The sequence below is a fragment of the Mchenga conophoros genome, linkage group LG14 (assembly GCF_057382185.1).
Source record: "Mchenga conophoros isolate Kocher_MC1m ecotype Shallow Benthic linkage group LG14, M_conophoros_male_GT1.1, whole genome shotgun sequence".
Classification (NCBI taxonomy): domain Eukaryota; kingdom Metazoa; phylum Chordata; class Actinopteri; order Cichliformes; family Cichlidae; genus Mchenga; species Mchenga conophoros.
Genome location: NC_140539.1, coordinates 4598351 through 4612956, shown reverse-complemented (window position 1 = coordinate 4612956; position 14606 = coordinate 4598351). Strand labels below are relative to the sequence as shown.

Genomic DNA, 14606 nt, shown 5'->3' with positions numbered 1-14606 from the left:
CCAAGTGGCGGAGGGCTTTCGCTTTGGTGGCCTCAGAATCTCATCTCTGATTTTTGCAGATGATGTGGTTCTGTTGGCTTCATTGGGTGAGGGCCTCCAGCTCGCACTGGAACGGTTCGCAGCCGAGTGTGAAGCAGCGGGAATGAGGATCAGCACCTCCAAATCTGAGGCCATGGTTCTCAGCCGGAAAAGGGTGGAGTGCCCACTCCAGGTCGGGGATGAGTTCCTGCCCCAAGTGGAGGAGTTCAAGTATCTCGGGGTCTTGTTCGCGAGTGATGGGAGAAGGGAGCCGGAGATCGACAGACGGATTGGCGCTGCAGCTGCAGTAATGTGGACGCTGCACCGGTCCGTCGTGGTGAAGAGGGAGCTGAGTGTAAAAGCGAAGCTCTCAATTTACCGGTCGATCTACGTCCCTACCCTCACCTATGGCCACGAGCTGTGGGTAGTGACCGAAAGAACGAGATCGCGGATACAAGCGGCAGAAATGGTCTTCCTCCGAAGGGTGGCTGGCCTCTCCCTTAGAGATAGGCTGAGAAGTTCAGCCATCCGGGAGGGGCTCAGAGTAGAGCCGCTGCTGCTCCACATCGAAAGGAGCCAGCTGAGGTGGTTCGGGCATCTGACAAGGATGCCCCCTGGGCGCCTCCTGGGTGAGGTGTTCCAGGCATGTCCCACCGGGAGGAGGCCCCGGGGCAGACCCAGGACACGCTGGCGAGATTATATCTCTCGGTTGGCCTGGGAACGCCTTGGTGTTCCCCCGGATAAGCTGGAGGACGTGGCTGGGGAAAGGGAGGTCTGGGCCTCTTTGCTTAGGCTGCTGCCCCCGCGACCCGGCCCCGGACGAAGCGGATGAAGATGGATGGATGGATGGATAGTTGATAAAATGATGGAAATCCAGGGAGGGTGGGTCACTGATGCATCATCCATCCATCCACCCATCCATGTATACACGCATACATATAATGAATATGTCATTAATTGTTGAATTTACAATAGCTCAACAATGTGGGATTACAGTGTCGCGTTGTGTTGTTTGACCAGAAAATAAAACAACAGTGATAACAGCCCCCCATTGAAAACCTTTACAGAGTCTGACCCTGGTGTGTGTGGTGCAGGATGGGGGTGAGCGCGACACACTGTAGCCACTAGTCTCACAGAATGACGTACAGAATGAATGAATTAATAAAAGATGTTTCATAAAATACATTTAAAAAGATGACTGACAAACATTGTAAAAGATAAAAGTATTCCTCTCTATTTAAATTAAGATGGGATTATGTCCCAAAAAATGTTCATGTGAAAATGTGCTAAAGATAAATATAACTGAAGCAGAATTACATAAACTGAGTAAAACATGCAATGAATTCTATCCATGTCTGACTGAATGTTTCAATGTGAATTCTCTGTGTTAAGAATAACAAAGTGAATGTAATGAAATGATTTTAAAGTTTAACCTTTGTGTTTGTTAACTCTTGTAAGTCTGTGGGTGGGTGGTCACTGGATGTCAGCAACATGATTGGACGGCCAAAATGTGTCCCCCACCTCAGCTCCAGCTGAGCTCTTCATACCAACCGACTGACAGAATCAGAGCTATTAGGACTTTTCAGTCAGAGCCGAAACCAAGAAAAACAGTTCCCCCCCCCCTCGCTCTTTATCCAATGTTTTAAGTAACAAGAACCTTTTGTTCTGTTTGGGATCACTGTCAAGCTGAAAAATGAAGTTATTCCCAATCAGATGCTTTCCAAGCCACATTGGACAATAGATCCAATGACTTAGAATACTTTTCTGTAAGATCACCAACAACAATGGCTAAAATGCAACCATGCCAAAGCCTCCACTGTGTTTTACAGATGGCTCACTCACTGTTACTTACCTTACTACTGACTCCCTCCATTTGAACTGGGCCTCTTCTCCCAGTTTGCTTCTTTGTTCGTGCTGGTGTGAAGACCGTCTGTGCTGACTCCTTTGCAAAGGTTTCTTTTAATAAATCTCAGAAAAAACAGTTTGGCTTCAACACTCAATTTTATTTTTCACAACACCCTCAGGTCCTGTGTCAGGTCTTTGCTGGATTTCCCCCCCATTCATTAGGAACATGACTTTCACCAATCATCTGCCATAGTGTTTTAGGCCTGCCACATCTTTTGTCCTCAGTTTGTCAAGTTCCCTCAAACTTTTTGGGATATCTTGCACACCATGCAAAGATGTGCCGTGTTTTTAGCTAACAACTCTTTAGTAAAAAAGAACACAGTTTATGCCTGTCAAACAGTTCTGACATTTTCTTGTAGATTCAACTAAAGAAATGGGAACAGTGTTTTTGTGACAGACTGCTGATAACAAAGTGCCTAAATACACAATTTCAAATGGGTTCTTGGTCAAGTTGTCTGTTATATGCAGACACAACCCTGATTCCTGTCATGAGTCAGGTGCCTTTTTTGCTTGATTCACATTTAGGTCTGTTAGTAGCGTAAGAAACAAACAAACAAATCCTCTGAAAATGGTCAGACACAAGAACTGGACTGGAAAGGAGCGAAAGTTTTATCAGAAGTCATTCAAAACTTTCCATGCTATCGTGTTTACAGACAGAATTACACATGCGCAGTAATGCTACCATAAACATGAGCCTCATCACATCTCGTAAACTTTCTACAAGCACTACTTTGTGCAAATCAACTCAGGAGCTTCAGATCAGTGGATTGATAGAGCCCATCTATAATGTTTGTATAGTAATTATGGAAATCACAAAATATTAGTTAGAAATCAGATCATGAGAGAAAGCCTATAGCCTAGTTACATGGATAACAGCACACATATTCATTATGCTTGAAAGCATTTGATTACACCTAGTGCCAAAAAAAACAAAACTTACAAAGAATACAATCATAGAATTTAAACGTAGTGATTAAATGAATTTACTAAAATTATAATTTAGCTGTTATTATTATAAAACACTCGCTGTGTTGCAGATCTATAAAGCTGAGTTCCTCTTTGACTGGAAGCGTCTTATGTGGAAAGGTGAAAGGTCATAGGAGGGCACTTCTCCCAGGCTGAGTTCGCACAGAAGCTTGCCAATGATTGGTCCAAACTTGAAGCCATGACCTGGAAAAATAAAGAAGCCTTCATAGTGAGCAAAGCACAAACATAGGTCATCAAGTTGTGTCAGATCAATTGATGTCTTCATGTGAACCAAAGCCAGGCACCTTGCAGTTAGAATAAAAATAGCCTGTATTTCTTGGGCTTTGTCTGAATAAGGCGCTGGGTTTGAGATTCACATGAGTGAACACATAAAAGAAAAGCAAAGCTGTTGCAACTCCTGTCACTGAGAATATACTCACTTTAGTGAACAACACCAAATACTAAATTAGGGGAGAGTTGTCCTTTCTTGGCGTAATGGCTTCATGTGCCTTAGCTCAGGAGTAAGATGAGAGAAATACTATTTTTAAAATGAGGCGTCACGATTCATTGTTTTTAGGGTCTGAGAAGGAAATTGTGAATATCAACGGGGCTTGAAGAATGCAGCACAGTGCCATCTGACAAAGGTCTCAAGGCTCCTGTGGATTCTGTCTGGCTTTGAAGTCATAAAAAGCTGCCTTTGACAGTTTGGACCTGTGAATTTTCATCTTGCCAGAGAAGGAGAATGGAAAACCTAGGCCAAGCCTACAGGATGATATTGTAGCCATGGCAACCGTTCTCAGTACTTGCTTGAAAGTACTTATGTCACGCATTAATGATGAATGCATGAAGTGAAGGAGAGAACAGAAGGAAACACATGTTTCTGTGTTACGATTAAAGCATGTGAACTTCCTCAAAATATGAACTTTGTGAGTGGAAGGATGGAGACTGAGCACATCCAGTACACTTAATAATTAACAATTAGTAGCATTAGTTATGATCACTAGTTATGATTGCAATTGGAAAATTGTATTTTCTCTGAAAACATGTTATCAATTTTACTGAAAGAATAAAAAACAAAACAAATGAGGCCACTACAGTAATTCAGCCCACTATTTGGGTCTGTATTTAAATAATTTAATCATCGGATGGCTCCCCTTGTAACTTGGTAGCAACAAGCAGGACCACTGATGAATCCCACTAGCCTTGGTGATCTAATAGATTTTCATTCAGTGCTACTGTGAGGCTAACATTTTTGGAGTTTCCTCTAGAAAACTATCAGGTTAATACATTTTTGACTTAATATTGGAAGGTCATTAATTAGCATCTACTTTATGGTCAAAGTCTTGCATGGATACTAACTATTGGGTTGCCAAATGCCACTAGAAAGGCTTTAGTTTTTAATGACACTTGCTGAACTCTGTTCACAGACAGTAATTTCTGGAAGTGTTCCTGAGCCCATCTAGTGAGTTCCATTCCAGTGAGTTTCACAATCGTACATTGAGGAACATTTTTCTGAAATTGTTTGTACAATTTATAGATGCAGCTTTTGCAGGTTGGGAAATCTGTGACCATCTCTACCTCTGAGAAACTCAGCCTCTGTGTCCACCTATTACAGGAACATGCTTGGTGAGTTCTTTAAAACAAACTATTCTTTCACAAATGTTTACAAAGGCAGAATGTATAGCTATGTTTTTTTGTTTTTGTTTTTTTTTTACACCTGTTGCAATGAGTCTGAAACACCCAGATTCAAAGATGAAGTGTGGCCTGATACTTCTGTCCATATAGTAGAAGAGTGGAGTGTAGAGAGAGCATAAACAGATAGGACAAAATACAAACTGGAAGGCAAACAATGTTCATTCTCACCAATAAATCTGTCTTTGATTTAAGGCACATAATTAAATTAAATTAATTATGGACTTCCACAAGATTTTGGATACAGTATACATGCTTTCCTTAGGCATTTGAAAGCATACCATACATTTTCATTGCATTGATACTCAACTTTATCCATGCAGCCAGATGACACACATTAATTAGTTATACTGCAGGAATGGCTTAAAGCCAAAGATCTAGATGACTTCTAATTTCCTACTTGTACATTCAAATAAACAAGATGTTTTGTTCTTGGCCCTAAAAATTGTAGCATCATGATGTGTGGTTGGCATTAACACTGACAAAAGCTGGACTCATTTTTGACCACGATAGGTCATTCCACGTGCATGTTACACAAACATGTATGACTGCCTTTTGCATTTGTGCAGTATCTCTAAAATGAGAAACATCCTACGTCAAAGTCATGCTGAAAAACTAGGATAAGCATTTACTACTTATCCCCATCTTATCTTAATAAACTCAGAGTACCCGATCACCACAAAAGACTACTAGCTTATTTGCGGTCCCTAGTCCACAGCTTTCAGGCCCCACTTCTGTGGAACCAGTTCTCAGCTTGTTTTCTATGAGACAGACACCCACGCTAGTTTTAACTTCAGGCAGAAAACTTTCTGTTTTGAGAAAGCGTATAGTTACGTTACAGTAGGTGCTGGGGGCTTCCCATGATGCACTGAGTGTTTCTTGTTCACTCACCTAAAGTGGCTTGAGGTGACTGCTGTTATGATTTGGTGCTATGTAAATAAAACTGAATGAAACTCAAATACACAGATGAAGACTTGCAGCAAAATATTCCTGGTGAAAAATGGAAGCAGTGCATGCTGGTGCACCTCTGCAGCACTTGATGCACAGGCTAAGTACAGACCTACCATTTCCTCCATGGCTGCACATGTGCATTTGGTGTGAAGCTCTACATTTTTAGCTTCATTACTCATACACCTCTAAGAATAAGAAAAAAAAACAACCCCATTAATACGTAATCTATATTTGCAACATTTTCTATTGCAGGCCTGTTAGCCCAGTGAGCGCATACTTGTCTGAGAGCAAAGCACTGGGAGCAGGATATTAATTACAGTTATAATTAGGTAAAGGACACGACTGCATGAAGACACGGAGAGGTGCCAGGAGACACTATAGATAACTGCAGGAGAGGAGAGGTGGAGTCGAGCAGGCCGCATGGGAGCCTCTGGCATGTTAATTAGAGAAGAACACAAATGTAAGAATAACGGTGAGAATCCTGATGTCTCCTGTGAGACTGAGGATACAACTATTAAGTAACTGATGGGTCCTGGAAAATCGGTCACTGGCCCCTAGAAATTCCCACTATAAATGCAGTTTACCAATCAATCAGTAAAGCTGCAATAATTTTTATACTGACCAAAAACAAATAACACTTCTGATAACTGATTCAACATTTGAGAACAAATAAAACTGGAAAGTTTTCTGCAGTAATAAAATTAAGATTTGAATGTATGAAGACAGGGATATTATTTGGACTTTTTGAATATTTTGATAAAATTATTGCTAATTACTCAGTGCTATGTATTAACTAATTCAGACTTGACACAAAACGTACACTATTATTACACTTGTCAATAAACAATATTTCAGACTAGACCATCTTCAGCTGTTGCTGTCAAAATGTCATAAAGAATAGCAGCTTGTCAGGACTTTTGTGCTGGACTTCTTATTACTTTCTCCAAAAGGCTCCCCGAAAAACCTTCAGAGATTAGAACCAGATATAAAAAAAGCTACATTTTTACCACATTAACTTCCTGTTAATTGAGAATTGAGTGCACAAATCCTGATGATCAGGAATGGCTGGATGATATGAGATCATGATCAGTCAACATGAATATCACAGTATAAATCACGTCCTTATTTCTGTCAAACTTAAAGGTTCCTTTTTATTCGTAAGTGCAGATGTGAAAATAAAAGGTTAATTTTGGTTAAAATTTGTATTTATTATCTGTCAGAAACTAAACTGGCCACTTTTGCCACCGATCTGTATTTATGGGAACAATGGCAACCTCATACTGTGCATATATCTCATATTGTGCATATGCACAATATAGGGCAAATGTGTTACCTAGATGTGAGTACAGATTTTAATATCTCTGGAAAACTGCATCTCCATTCTTGGAAGCTCTCAGACTGTAGATAATAAGAGGGTCTAAAGTTTTTTTTAAGTGCATTTAAAGTCTTTAGACAATAGTAAGAAATATAGATTCTTTTCTTTCCTTTTGGTTGCAAAAAAACCCCCAATTATATTGATCTATATGAATTATTAGTTAATCCTAAAAAATATGATGTCCCTTTTTTGTTAAATAACATTAATTAAACTGTCTTACTTACATTTACTAAAAGCAAACATCTGGCTCCTCTTTCTTTCTGCAACTACTCTTCATTTCTTTTTCCCTCTTTAGGCTGCTGCTCTGACAGAGGTGAAACCCTTGATTCCCCGAGTTCTGAGTAACACTGCTGTTCTTCCTGGAACAAGCAATGCTGATTAATTTAGCTGCTGCTCCTGCTGTTTTGGAGTTGGCACTCATCTGCACACATCTGGTGTACACAGTGCCAGAACACTTCTTGCTGTTCTTTGTCTTGAGCTGTTGACATTTTCATTTTAACAACGCCGCTGACTCTGTCGACTGAATCAAAACAGACACTGTTTGTTTTGTTTGACTGCTGTCACGGTGTTTTGCCTTTAATAAGCGATTGTGAGGATAATGGCTTAATACAGTAAAGGTGTCAACAAGCCTTGTCAGCTAGTTTCATGATGCTCAGAGGAGCCTGCCATTTTGGCTCATCTTTAGCTGATAATCCAAAAATGGAATAGGGAAAAAATATTTAAAAAACGAACTATTATTTCAATGTACTTTTTCAAAAACCATTTGTACCAATTTATTTATTTAAAAAAAAGAAAAGAAAAGAAAAATGTAAAAAAAGAAAAAAAGAAAAAAGAAAAAAGAAAAAAAAGAAACAGGCTGTGTATGTAACCAAGGTGTGCACAAAGGAGGTTTGAGGAGATTAATGCTGGCGGAAACTCGTTGATCTTGTAAAGTCTTCAGTAAATTTATCGTTATTTTAAAACTCAGTGCTACTGTTTCTTTGGTAGTACAGCTACACATTTCAGCTCTTAAAATGTAGGTTTGATCATTTAAACATGATATCTAAGTGCATCTAGAGACATTAATGAATTATATGTGGAAATCAGTTCATGTGAATATTACTGACTAACTCTTTACAAACCATTAATGCACATACGTCTGATATGATACATTTAAATAAATTTAAATAAATAAATTTAAACCAACGCTGAGATTTTTCCAAAAATATTTTTGACACTGTCTTGATAAAAATTGTTACTTGTGTGAAAACATTTTCAGGTCGTATAATCTCACGCCACACTGAGGCAGACTGTGGGCGATACAAGCCTTATTTTATATTTCACATTACAGTACAAACACGATTCAAACGTGACGGCGGTGTTTTAAGATGTGAGAGATTTGCGACGTTTAGCACAAATCCTGTGTAGTTAGTGTGTAGTGTAGTCAATAGTTTTGTTGTGTGTGTCAGAACAATGAGGCGACTGCTGAATGTTACAGGAGTTACAGGAGTGATACATCTCCTGTTGTCAGGCCTGCAGGTATCAGGCTGTTGTTCTCCTTTATCTCATAGTGGACAGAAATTATTTTTTGGAGCGGCACAAATAATTTGTGTGGCATCAAATTTGATGCAGAACAGCTGCAATATTACTAATATTACTACAGGACCAAGGTAGTTCAGTAGGGTGATTAAATCACACAGTGGTACACAGTAGTACTTATCTGCTATAATATGATAATTAAATAAAATAAATTTTACAAACTGTAAATAAAGCTAATTCCAGCATTCAATTTCCCCTTTTTATAAAATGAATCTCTTTGCTCAATGAAATATTGTTAAAGGGACTTTTTCCAAAATGATTTGTTGAGGAAAAACAAACTCAGTTGAAGCTCATATTCATTGCGTTAAATCATTATCACGAGCATCTAAATGGAACTGCTGCAAGTTTATCAGCTACAACACAGACTCAGAAACTAGTTCAGGAAAATGTCATTTTGTTTTGATTTTTTGTGATTTTGCTTGATTTGATTTTTCTGACTTTTGTGTCAAGGACCCAAGGACTTTGTTGACCATCAGGGATGATTTTGAAGAATTAGAAGGGATTAATGCAGAGTGTCCACAGCTGCAGGGTTTCCTGAGTGGAGAGGATACCTGTCTAGTGTTCATGACTACTTAAAATCCCCTTTCCCACAGAGCCCTTGTGCCTGAGGCATCACCACACGATGCACCTTACCTTGGTTCTTCGTTTTCAATATTAACTATTAACACAGATCTGGTTACGCTGGAAATGTCTCAAAAGGAAACGTCTACATTAAGAAATTAACACCTGCATTGACAGCAAAAAAATATTACCATTCCTATCTATACTTTGGTTTTTTGTGTGGTTTGAATAACTGTGATGGTCTGAAGCAGCTCCTGTCTGAAATTCTCAGAGCTAGAGTACTGACAGAATTAGCTGTTGCTAGGCTACAGCTACTACTACAAGTATGCTAAATGAAAAGAAACCTCCAAATATAAACTGACATAGCTATTTCATTAAAAAAGGAATTAACAGTAGTTTTGAATGAATAGAAGTCAGCTATTTATCCTGACAAATATGGCTAGAGTTATATGTGCTACACATGTTTTCTTTCATTTTTTTGGAGCCATATTGTGCTGTACCTGAAAATCCTGCTCCAATCACGATGTTGCTGTATGCAGGGTGGTAGTCCAGCACAAAATGATGGTCAGGCGTTAGCTGCAAAAACAATAAAATATGAAGAGTTAGTAAATTTTAAAAAAACAACAACAAAAAACCCAACAAAACAAGAAAAAAAATAATCAGAAAGTGCAGGTTGTTGTTTCAAGACGGTGCAGCTGTACCACTTTAGAACTTAAATCCTCTAGGCCCCCTGCCTGCTTGGGTGGAAGAATGGTGTGCATGGTACTTCTATATAAGCCTTTATACTGCACACAGAAAATGACAACGATCAGACTCTCCTGTAAGCACTGGAACTGAACCCTAGAGTTTTCACCAAGTGTATCAAAGCAGCCCTGAATTCCTTGTGGGCAGCGGGACTCAGAGTGTTAACATACTTGGATAAATTTCTAATATGTATTTCTAACAGAGGGGATCCACTACATTTTTCTATCCTCTTCTTCCATTAACATCCAACTTATTAATGTTAATTTGTTAATTCAACATAACATCATAAGTTATGTTACAATAGGTAGGCTGCTGGGGGATTCCCATGATGCATTGAGTATTTCTTCTTCAGTCACCTTTCTCACTCACTATGTGTTAACAGACCTCTCTGCATTGAATCATACTTGTTATTAACCTCTGTCTCTCTTCCACAGCATGTCTTCTATCCTGTCTTCCTTCTCTCACCCCAACCGGTCGCAGCAGATGGCCCCGCCCCTCCCTGAGCCTGGTTCTGTCGGAGGTTTCTTCCTGTTAAAGGGGAGTTTTTCCTTCCCACTGTCGCCAAAGTGCTTGCTCATAGGGGATCATATGATTGTTGGGTTTTCTCTGATGTATTATTGTAGGGTCTACCGAACAATATAAAGCACCTTGAGGCAACCTTTATTGTGATTTGGTGCTGTATAAATAAAACTGATTTGAACACACTCAATCTTTACACATCTGCTCAGCATATCAAGTACATATGCACTCAGCACCAGCACATCCACATCTACATAATGCATCCCTATGGAACATCCTATCAAACGTTCTTTTTTTCCCCTCACCTGACTGATGTATGTACCGTAATTGTCGGGCTATAAGCCGCTACTTTTTGCACAAGCTTTGAACCCTGCGGCTTTTAGTCAGGTGCGGCTTTTCTATGGATTGTCCATGAGCGGATTTGTTTTGTTTGTTCCGCTGTTGTACGGCACTACGTTGCCTGGCGGAAGGATCGGAGTTCAAGAGTGGTATGTTGGTCACATGTCCATCCGCCAGGCAACGTAGTGCCGTACGAAGTAGCGCGAAAAACAAACTTCAAAGTAGCGCTATGCGTTCAGCTGGAGGCGTGGATGATGAGCGGCGATAAACTTGCGAAAAGCAAGTTATGCCCAACTCCACCATTGGATTCTGACAGCGTGGAAAAGTGTGAAAACATCCACGATCACCAACGGATTTCGAAGGGCTGGACTGCTGCACGATGGAGAGGAGGACACCGCCACGGCCCTTCTGAGGGTGTTCGACTCTGACACTGACAACGAGGATTTCTTTGGTTTTGAAAGTGACAACGAAGGAGAGAAGCGAAGAGTGGATGACGAAGCCATCCTGAGCCTGTTCGTTTCCGACACTGGAGGAGAGGACTTTGGTGGTTTTAGTGCGCAGGAAGATGGTGGTGAATGACTGACTTTTCTTTTTGTTAAAGCCGTGTCACTGCACCTGAGCCTAAAAGGTAGTCCAATCTATTTTTCTGGTGTGCTGTAGGTTATTGTTATGTACTACATTTGTTACTCATTTATGAAGCACAGTACATGTTTCGTACTTGTAATTACCGCTACTTGTACATATACCTAAAAAGTTATGCAAATATGTACCCATAACTTGTTTTTCAAAATATTAATAAAAGTGATGTCTCCAAACAGCCATCTCTTTCCTGACAATTCGCTTTGTGCATATTCTCTTACATATGATAAGTCAACATTGAAACACCTGCGGCTTTTAGTCAGGTGCGGCTAATGTATGTACAAAACAGGATTTTCCCCTGATTTTAGCTTGTGCGGCTAATATTCAGGTGCGCTCTGTAGTCCGGGAAATACGGTATTTTTTTTCCTCAATTATTTCAGCGTCACACGCAGTGTGCAACATTAGCTGCACACACACAGTTATGGGCACACTAAGGTTTGTCACATGGAAAGTGCATTGAGCAGACTCCAGAGAGAAGAGGTTAAAGATAAGATACTTAACCACCTTAAAAACACTACAGGCAGATGTTGTTTTATTATAAGAGACTGATAGACCTGCTACAGCTACAGATGAACTTAAAACACCTGAGTTTCCTGATGCGTTCTCAGCCTGCTATAACTCTAGGCAAAGGGTAGTAGCAATTTTAATAAATAAAAATGTTAATTTTACAGTACTCAACACAGTTATAAAGCCATTAAATTATCTATGCTTAACGAAAAGTTATGTATTGTAAGTATATATGGCCCAAGTGTTGATGACCCCTCATTCTTCCATGCTTTTTTCACTGCACTCTTTGAACACCTAGATTGCTCACTTGGTCTTGGGGGCGATCCCAACTTTGGACTAAAGGAAGAAATGGAGCAGGAACTCCTACTCTATTGAGCCTCACTCCTGGAGCTGATTTGCTCTTCACAGTCCACCAGCTGTGGGACAGATGTGGTTGGGTATCTGTGAGCTAGCCTTTGTTCTTTTCAAAAGAAACAAGGGCACCAAAGGTGCTGTGGAAGTGACCTCACCCCTTACGTCTTAGATGTAGTGGTAGTAGGGCTTCCCATTATGAGACTCCTCACTTTGTATTCAGAGAACCCGGGTTACCCTGGTAACCAAACTTTGAGTAAATTAAATAAGTGTTATTTTCAAAAAAGCAGTAAGATTTAATGCACATTCACTCAAGAGTGCTGCAGCCTCTTCGTTCTGCTTCTTGTGGCCTTGTGAGCTGTTCCTGTCAAAGTCTTTATAAAAAATGTTTCAAAAACCTGTTTAACTCGATAGAAAAGGCCACTGTATATGCATAGTGACCTCTGACAGAAGACCAAATTTGAGCACAACAGAAGAGACTAGTTATCTTCTTAAGAATGACTTGTTAAGTGAGAGAAGAGTTGTCAGGATTTTCAGTGATATTAGACAAGGTGGCCAAAATGTTATTGTCCTATTGCTTCAGTATGTGATCATGTGTTGGTGAGCAGCTGCAAAACCGCTTTAAAAACAAAATACATAAACCCAGTTCTGCACTGCATAAGATGAACCTTAGAACAGCATTAAAACCTGACAAGAACCTAAGTACAGACAGAAACTCACACACTTCACATTTTTTATTATAAACTTCATTTATTCTGATAAATCCCCTTGATACTGGATAGAATATATAATCTATCCAGAATGCAGAATAGAATAGAATATATTATCCATTATCGAGAAAAGTCTGCATTTTTCATTTTAGCATTATAAATGATATTTTCATTGTTGGCGACAGACAGGTTACCTTCAGTTTGCTTTTTGCTTAAATACCAACAGAATTTTTTAAGTTTAAACTAGTTTTTGACAGATTACTAAAACGTTTGTGTGTTTTCTTGTTTTTATGACTGGTGGTCTAACACATTTGTTAATCCCTGTCTGTGGTGAAGTACAGCAGACAGAAGAAGACCTTTTTAAACCTTATTTTGGGACACAGCTCTGTTTACTAGATTTGACTGGTGATTCTATAAACGCAATACACAATTTACGCAGTAAATTTTCACTATCGTTTTTTTTTTCTCTGCACTTTCACAGATGAAGATGACAACAAAAAACACAATGTTAACACTGTACCGTATACAAGCAGCTCTCCACTATAGCAGGTTCAGGGATGAGGCCAGGAAAGCAGCGGGCGATGTAATGCTGGAGAATCTCAATATCAGACCTGTCTTTCTGCAAATCTCTCTGGTCTGGGTCTGTCTTGCTGCCCATATGGTAGCACACCTGTAATGACATCACTGGTATTAGTTCTATATGAAAGTACCAAAAACTCAGCACATTTTCAGTGATATGAGGAGCAGAAGGACAGCTGCAGTATTGTGAATAGAATAGCTTTGCATTCTGTTATTATGTCATAGTAACAATTTTGCATCTGAGCATTTTGTGTTATGTGACCGTGGGACTAATTGTGGCTTTGGTGTTTATATCAATTGAATGACAACAGAAACACAGCTTGAATGGCACTATGCACAAGTTCACTGCAAACCTGGTACTTTTCAAAGGTGCAGGTGCACACAAGAAGCTCTTTGTTCACCATTTTGCAGTTTAGCAGGCTGTCTCAGATTGTTTTTGCAGCACCGATTGGGGTTATTCAGAACTCAATAAAATGCTTTATATTAAATGTAATAAGGCACGAGCATGTTCCGCTCATTTCAGTAGCTACTGTCGGTTAGGATGACTCTACAAAAACTTCCAAAGCATCTTTTTTTGTGCTGTTTTTATAAGCCAGTTTTGACACATACAGTCTTACTCGGAGACTAAAGGCAAAGTGAGAACCCTGAGGGATTAAAAGAACTGCTGCTTTGACTTTTTTCTTTAGGTTTTCTGCTTTAGAAAACTGCTTGGCAGGTCCCTGCTGTAAAAACAAACAAACTACAGATGAGAAAATGCCACCGTCTTCTGCTTCATTTTGGCATTCTTTCAAACTGTTAAATGGTCCAAGCATTGCTAGCTCTGGTGACTGTGTCTTCGAGTGAATAATGCAACGTGGCATCACCATCTGTCCTCCCGTTCTCTGCTGTGCATGTGGTCTGCTATTAGACTGTGAGCTCCTGCTGGCTTGCCATAATGCCCAAAATAGAGATGTGTCATCGGATGACATCAACTCCAGCACAAACCTTACAACTAATATGATGTCGAGGGAGAACAAATCACATTTTAAAGTCCATTTTGCCACAGCATTTCTGTTTTTAAAGAAAAGCATTAACAGTTGTGTACAACAAAACATAAAACACTTAAAGTTATCTATTAATTGCCTTAATTAAGTTCTTTAAAACAATAAAATCTAAAACCTTTTTTTCCAGCT

General features: G+C 39.6%; 1 protein-coding gene across 1 annotated transcript in view; it reads right to left on the bottom strand.

The window, feature by feature from the left end:
• Window positions 1-2008: 2008 nt before the first annotated feature.
• The window catches only part of pipox (pipecolic acid oxidase), a 31110-nt gene continuing 18512 nt past the window's right edge, over window positions 2009-14606 (bottom strand). Inside the window, exons 6-8 of the mRNA XM_085244807.1 lie at window positions 13376-13525; window positions 9547-9622; window positions 2009-3093 (exon numbers count right to left, since the gene is read on the bottom strand). Coding sequence (XP_085100933.1) covers window positions 2963-3093; window positions 9547-9622; window positions 13376-13525 — 357 coding nt within the window. The 3' untranslated portion in view covers window positions 2009-2962. The remainder of the gene's footprint in view (window positions 3094-9546; window positions 9623-13375; window positions 13526-14606) is intronic.